The sequence below is a fragment of the Lottia gigantea genome, assembly GCF_000327385.1.
Source record: "Lottia gigantea unplaced genomic scaffold LOTGIsca_11, whole genome shotgun sequence".
In the NCBI taxonomy this organism is placed as follows: domain Eukaryota; kingdom Metazoa; phylum Mollusca; class Gastropoda; family Lottiidae; genus Lottia; species Lottia gigantea.
The window spans coordinates 24,654-32,683 of record NW_008707001.1 but is presented as its reverse complement, the minus strand read 5'-3'; the positions used below and the strand labels follow the sequence as shown (position 1 = coordinate 32,683).

Here is an 8,030-nt window from a genome sequence, read left to right as displayed (position 1 = left end):
GGAGAAATATGTTTTATATCTAACATATATAGCGTTTTATAAAATAATTCTATGGGTATTAGGGGGCGAGAACCAACACCGGGTCGGCTCTCATGAGGAGGATTCGAACCCATGGCACCTAATCGCCTAGCAGACGACAATCAAACTCGCTACAACTGGCTATTCAAATTTTAAGAGAAGAGATAACATTAAATAAACAACTTTAAATCCTTTTACTATTGTTGTAATAAAATTAAAATTAAATTAAACAATAAAACTCAGGAGAAGTTTAGCTCTGTTATTTAATATTATAAAATAGTAGGCCTAGAAAGGGATTATTTGATGATTAATAGTTTTAAAGATTAGCTAGCAGATTATTATCTTAGATCTTAATATTCCTTTTTAAATAGTACAAATAACAGTTTTCTGTGGTCAAAATTCAGAATTTAACACAAAATAAATATCCTAGCCAAAGAATTTATGTAAAAAGAAAGATGGTGCTAATTGTTACTATGATTGTAGTTGTTAAAACAGACAATTTGATTGGCTATTTAAAATAAGGTTAACCAACCAGTAAATGTCAAAGTGGAACTAATCCTGGAAGTCTAAGAGTTCTAGTGAACTGTGAAGACAGTTTTAGTCTGGATTCTTAATGAAAGGAAATGGACAATAAAAAGAAAGATGTTAAAATAAAGAGAAAATGTATTCGTGTTCTATTTAACACGAGAGAGTGAGAATGTATTCGTGTTCTATTTAACACGAGAGAGTGAGAATGTATTTCTGTTGTATTTGATACGAGAGAGTGAGAATGTACTTCTGTTCTATTTGACACGAGAGAGTGAGAATGTATTTCTGTTCTATTTAACACGAGAGAGTGAGAATGTATTTCTGTTCTATTTGATACGAGAGTGAGAATGTATTTCTGTTCTATTTAACACGAGAGAGTGAGAATGTATTTCTGTTCTATTTAACACGAGAGAGTGAGAATGTACTTCTGTTCTATTTGATACGAGAGAGTGAGAATGTACTTCTGTTCTATTTGACACGAGAGAGTGAGAATGTATTTCTGTTCTATTTAACACGAGAGAGTGAGAATGTATTTCTGTTCTATTTAACACGAGAGAGTGAGAATGTATTCGTGTTCTATTTAACACGAGAGAGTGAGAATGTATTTCTGTTCTATTTAACACGAGAGAGTGAGAATGTATTCGTGTTCTATTTAACACGAGAGAGTGAGAATGTATTTCTGTTCTATTTAACACGAGAGAGTGAGAATGTATTTCTGTTCTATTTGATACGAGAGAGTGAGAATGTACTTCTGTTCTATTTGATACGAGAGAGTGAGAATGTATTCGTGTTCTATTTAACACGAGAGAGTGAGAATGTATTTCTGTTCTATTTGATACGAGAGAGTGAGAATGTATTTCTGTTCTATTTGACACGAGAGAGTGAGAATGTATTTCTGTTCTATTTAACACGAGAGAGTGAGAATGTATTTCTGTTCTATTTAACACGAGAGAGTGAGAATGTATTTCTGTTCTATTTAACACGAGAGAGTGAGAATGTTTTTCTGTTCTATTTGATACGAGAGAGTGAGAATGTATTTCTGTTCTATTTAACACGAGAAGGTGAGAATGTATTTCTGTTCTATTTGATACGAGAGAGTGAGAATGTTTTTCTGTTCTATTTGATACGAGAGAGTGAGAATGTATTTCTGTTCTATTTGATACGAGAGAGTGAGAATGTATTTCTGTCCTATTTGATACGAGAGAGTGAGAATGTATTTCTGTTCTATTTGATACGAGAGAGTGAGAATGTATTTCTGTTCTATTTGATACGAGAGAGTGAGAATGTATATCTGTTCTATTTAACACGAGAGAGTGAGAATGTATTTCTGTTCTATTTGATACGAGAGAGTGAGAATGTATTTCTGTTCTATTTGATACGAGAGAGTGAGAATGTATATCTGTTCTATTTAACACGAGAGAGTGAGAATGTATTTCTGTTCTATTTGATACGAGAGAGTGAGAATGTATTTCTGTTCTATTTAACACGAGAGAGTGAGAATGTATTTCTGTTCTATTCTGTTCTATTTGATACGAGAGTGAGAACGTATTTCTGTTCTATTTGATACGAGAGAGTGAGAATGTATTTCTGTTCTATTTGATACGAGAGAGTGAGAATGTATTTCTGTTGTATTTGATACGAGAGAGTGAGAATGTATTTCTGTTGTATTTGATACGAGAGAGTGAGAATGTATTTCTGTTGTATTTGATACGAGAGAGTGAGAATGTATTTCTGTTCTATTTAACACGAGAGAGTGAGAATGTATTTCTGTTCTATTCAACACGAGAGAGTGAGAATGTATTTCTGTTCTATTTAACACGAGAGAGTGAGAATGTATTTCTGTTCTATTTGATACGAGAGAGTGAGAATGTATTTCTGTTCTATTTGATACTAGAGAGTGAGAATGTTTTTCTGTTCTATTTGACACGAGAGAGAGAGAATGTTTTTCTGTTCTATTTGATACGAGAGAGAGAGAATGTTTTTCTGTTCTATTTGATACTAGAGAGTGAGAATGTTTTTCTGTTCTATTTGATACGAGAGAGAGAGAATGTTTTTCTGTTCTATTTGATACTAGAGAGTGAGAATGTTTTTCTGTTCTATTTGACACGAAAGAGCGTGAAATAATACCACAGTAAGGTTCTATCTGACACGTCAGGTTTAAATTATAAATAAGATAGAAACTAGATTGGAGTTATTCTCGATTCACAGGCTTTCTTGTTAAAATGTCTGACAACTTGCCTTCTATCAACAACATTATTAATAATTCATTTAACAACTGATATTACCTACCATTCCCCTGTTTATATTGATATATAAAAAAAGGGGGGGGGGGGGGGGGGGCAATTCATCAGGTGGTCGAGTAAGAGTAATAATCCCTTGTTAAAGATATTGTTAACAAACAAAACTCAACATGACAACCTGATTATTAGTGATACAATGAAATACAATGTAATACAATTTATACTGAATGATAAACACCAGTCGCCAAACAATTTATCTCTAATTGATTCTATCTAATTAACTAATGACCCTTGCCTGATTTCTGGTTACTCTGGAGATTGCCAGGAATAATTCCGAACACGTTCTGTAAATTATCAGGCACTGTACTGATTGTTGGAAGCTGATTATCAGGATAGTTTGGCACCATGAGTAAACACTTCATTCTGGATGAAGTCAAAACATCCACGGATATTTTACTGGCTAAAACTCTTGTAGATCTCGAATTGGAATGATAATAGAACAGTAGCACATCAAGTTGTCTTGTTGAAAGATAAAGAGCGTCCATATAATATTATTATCATAATGGGATGTTACATGAGGTAGCACACATATATATATTTATACATAGATATATATTTTATGACGTCACTAGCGTAAATATCATTTAACATCACTGAAATTGCTGCATCAAGTTGTCTTGTTGAAAGATAAAGAGCGTCCATATAATATATTATCATAATGGGATGTTACATGAGGTAGCACACATATATATATTTATACATAGATATATATTTTATGACGCCACTAGCGTAAATATCATTTAACATCACTGAAATTGCTGCATCAAGTTGTCTAGTTGAAAGATAAAGAGCGTCCATATATTATCATAATGGGATGTTACATGAGGTGGCACATATATATTCCCGATATATATTTTATGACGTCACTAGCGTAAATACCATATTGGTCTTATTGAAATTGCTGCATCAAATTGTCTTGTTGAAAGATAAGATTCATTCATATTACAATATATTATTCATGGTATCTAAAAGATGTGATTTGTATTATTCCATAATATACTTTAAAGATACGTTTTAGTTAATTTTTAGTGTCAACTAAAGCAAACTATTTGATTAATTGGTGTTTCTAATGAATTATCATGTATTCTTAATCATATCATTATGTTCTTATTGCATATAATTAAGAGTTTTAACCAATCATAACGTTCCTGTATGTACAGAAGACTTTTTGACCTTTCTTGATCGGTCACTCATGGTAATTCTGCTGGTAATTCTCTTCTAATTTAACTAATTATGAATTAATTATGGACATGTGAGATAAAGTGGTATTTTTCTTAGTCATTAGAACACCTCTACTTTCTATTCATATAAATATTAGTATTTTCATTTTCATAAATGAAAATAAGGGAACCCATCTTTAATTTCGTCACTAGTGTAAATACCATTCAGCTGTAATGTAACCACAGCCAACCTCATTTACTTGAATTTATTACAGGGTTAAGAATCGTTATGATTATAATATTATATATAGTAAAAGAAGTTAAAACTTTCATTAGTAGAGTTTGTATTGGAAGAAGTATAGAGTTATTTACTCCAATCTGATCTTCCATCCGACATCTTTGATCCCTGTAATTTTCGGTATTTGAAATTAACTTCAGTAGAAAACGTGTTTCCTCTCTGTTTTTGAGATGTAAGTGAAACTGTTCATTTTATTTTATCTGTCCGATGAAGTGTTTTATTTCTCTGAACTGGTATTTTACGATCTCAATTTGTTCAAGCAACTGGTTTATTTTCTGTGTCGAAAGAATAAAAAGCTTTATAAAGTGATTGCTTCTCGTAAATTCACTTTAATAAAAACATTGTCGTCTGCTTAACGAGCGTCTTTATTAGCCTACCTTATTGAAACTACATCATCAAACGTTTTATTCTGAATACACGACTGTTTTACTACTAATCTTTGGTATTTATTTTTTTATGTCTAGGGACTAGATAGTAAGGGTCGCGTGTTACTAGCCCTAGGGTAGATAGGAGAGACGGGGAGGGGGTCTAGAGTTTGAGGGTAGCCTGTGTGTAATGTTTTTTTTTCGGGTATTGAAACGACATTATCAAAAGTTTTATTCCGAATAAATGATTGGGTTGGGTATAGAGTTTGGGTGGTGGGGTGGGGTGGTTAGATTATGGGTTCTACGAGATAATAAAAACTTGTCATTGTAATTTCGGTATAATATAATGAGTAGTCTCCCTTTAATCTATTAACAGCGCGGACGTCATTGAGAACATTGTAATATAACAGATAGAGTCGCTCATTTTAATAAACATTTTTCTATTGGATAATTTTTTAATTCATCCAATGATTCACTTCTTCATTTATCCATTCTTTCTTTTTATTCGTCCACTTACCTGTTCTTTCATTCATTAGTTAATTCATCGTCCATCCATTAATTTCTTCACACTATCAGGGAGTTATCTATTCATTCATCCGTTTTATCATTCATTCAAATCACCATCACTCATTCTTTTATTTTTCCATGCATTCATCATTTTCTTCAATTAAATAATTCATTCTTTCACTCATTCTTTCATTCATTCTTTCATTCATTCATTCATTCGTCCACTAATTGAATCATTCGTTCTTTCATTCATTCAATGGCTCATTCTTTCGTTCACTAATTCATTCATTTCTTCTCCCTCTCGGTCATTCATCTCATTCATTCTTTCGTTTCATTTATCCACTCATTCATTCATTCATCCACTGATTCGCTCCTTCGTTTATTCATTTATTCGACATTATTCAGTCATGAATCATGAAGTCAGTCAAGTATAAAACTAAGATGTTTATAGTAAATTATAATCATTTAGACTTGATGAAATTCTGTCAAAAATGGCGGCAAATCTGACAGAATTTTCATCGCCATTAAAAATTCATTGATTATTTTTACATTGAAAATCACAATAATTATCCTGGTGAAAAACTTTCAAGATTCTGTCTATTAGAAAATTTCAAACTTTATCTTTTTAATTTCTGGGTCGCAAATTGTGCGGAGAAACTACGTATGGTTCTTACATGGAAATAACACAAGAATGCAGTTTACAGCCATTTTGAATCTTTACTTCGACTTAATTATTCGAATTCTTAACAATGCTATAATATTACAACCAAGCCTCCAAATCATATTTAAGGTTTAACAAATGGCTTTAATTGAGATTTGGAGGTTTAATTTAAATATTATAACCTTGTAAACAATTCGACTTATTATGTCCAGGTAGAGATTTAAAATGGTTCTGAACTATGTTTGTGCGTGTTATCTCCATGTAGGCTAAGTAAGTCATACCTAGTTGCACGGAATGTCTTGATATTGAATAGTTTGAAAAGAATCTGGTTGTTTGCTCGTGTTTTTAAAACAAATAACAAAGCAAATAAATCATAATTTTAATTTAGACCGACATCTGAGATAGAATATATTTAAAATGGCGATAATTATAACGACAAGCGATTAAACTTGTTAAAGACTTGGAAGAAAGATAAAACCCATTTCCAAATCTTGTTCTTTACGCCACGACTTCCGGTTGATTACAAACAACTTTACCACCAATCTTCTTCTCACCACAAACCGGAAGTAGACAAAGATAGGCAGACGACGTAAATGAAGTGATAAATTTGAGCGGGAAATGCATTTAATCTGACCAGACGACTAAAAGGATGGTGTTGAATTTGATTCCAATTTATTTAAGAAATACTGAGATATTTTGAGTTTTAGCCTCGACAGCTGTTTGTCCTACCCAGGATGAATTTGAACTCGATCTATTTCTTAAAATCTGGATTTTATTTAAGTTAAGTTTGGGAGAATAAGGCCCCTGCAGGTGGGATTTCCTTCACAACTACAGTTTAACAAGAGATTCTAACTATCGACGCTATAAACCAAAAAGAAACAAAACAAAACAAAACAAAAAAAAAAAAACACACATCGCCTTGGGGACAGACGAACACCTAAAAAATGTCGTAAATTATACCCAAAATATTTCTAAATTTACTTCCATGTATCTTCTAGATATTATTAGTTGAAACCTTTAGAAAGCGTAGGAAAACATATTTCTCTTCAATCAGGCGTTTATTTAACTCTGTACAGTGGTTTTCAAATAGCTTCCAGAAAGCATGAAGAACTTATAAACCTTACGTAATGTTTTTATATAGTTCTGGCCCCCAAACCACCAACAATATCAGACGACTGATGACATCATAATATCTCTGTATTTTTAGTTTCATTATAAAAGATATAAGATAAATAATTCTCTAATCCTTGAAGATACCAGTCGGGATTCAGGTCCCGGTGTGAACCAACTAAATGTTTCCAATCATGTAGCTCATCCATCGATAAATTCTTCTACAATCAGATGAAGGTTTTTAAAAGAATACTACCTCTTAGAAAGGACATAATATTTAAACTTGGTCAATAAGATTATGTATTCATCTTAGAATCTCTATATATGACAATATATCTATGAAAGAGATTGTAAAAAGATTTTTATAGGAGTGGTCCTCTGAGTGCTATCTGTCCCTACCCAGTCCTCAGAGTGGTATATGTCTCTACTCAGTCCTCCGAGTGGTATATGTCTCTACTCAGTCCTCCGAGTGGTATATGTCCCTACCCAGTCCTCCGAGTGGTATATGGATGAAGCTATCTAATTAAGATAGTTTGCCAATTAAGGTAATATACGCCCACTGGCAGCTTTGATTTTAAATAAAAACATTTAGCAGTACAGTAACAATCACCAGTATGAAATATTCAACCTTCAGTCATACACTTCTTCTGAACAAAATCTGTCAAGAATTGGGTCTATTAGAGTGTGTTACAGGCTAAAACTTAAACCTATTTTTAAGAACAAGGGCAATAACTCATACCAACTATTTTTCTGATTTTCAATAGGATTACAAACAATCATACCAAGTCTTGTCAAAATCAGTCAAGAATTGGGTCTATTAGAGTGTGTTAAGGCTAAAACTTAAACCTATTTTTAAGGGTGAGGGCAATAACTCATACCAACTATTTTTCTGATTTTCAATAGGATTACAAACAATCATACCAAGTCTTGTCAAAATCTGTCAAGAATTGGGTCTATTAGAGTGTGTTACAGGCTAAAACTTAAACCTATTTTTAAGAACAAGGGCAATAACTCATACCAACTATTTTTCTGATTTTCAATAGGATTACAAACAATCATACCAAGTCTTGTCAAAATCAGTCA

At 32.4% G+C, this 8,030-nt stretch overlaps 3 protein-coding genes across 3 annotated transcripts in view; 1 reads left to right on the top strand and 2 right to left on the bottom strand.

The window, feature by feature from the left end:
• Nucleotides 1-872: 872 nt before the first annotated feature.
• On the bottom strand, nucleotides 873-2,042 carry LOTGIDRAFT_110464 (hypothetical protein; the record flags this gene model as incomplete). The annotated part of the gene is made up of 1 exon (XM_009046988.1): nucleotides 873-2,042. A coding segment is annotated over one exon (1,170 nt), but the record flags the coding sequence as incomplete, so codon positions are not given.
• Nucleotides 2,043-3,648: 1,606 nt separating this feature from the next.
• LOTGIDRAFT_110235 (hypothetical protein) lies at nucleotides 3,649-3,864 on the top strand (the record flags this gene model as incomplete). Its single annotated transcript, XM_009046987.1, has 1 exon — nucleotides 3,649-3,864. A coding segment is annotated over one exon (216 nt), but the record flags the coding sequence as incomplete, so codon positions are not given.
• Nucleotides 3,865-7,021: 3,157 nt separating this feature from the next.
• LOTGIDRAFT_110407 (hypothetical protein) overlaps nucleotides 7,022-8,030 on the bottom strand; it is a gene marked incomplete at both ends in the record, with an annotated part of 19,912 nt that continues 18,903 nt past the window's right edge. The window contains one exon of the mRNA XM_009046986.1: nucleotides 7,022-7,168. Coding sequence (XP_009045234.1) covers nucleotides 7,022-7,168 — 147 coding nt within the window. The remainder of the gene's footprint in view (nucleotides 7,169-8,030) is intronic.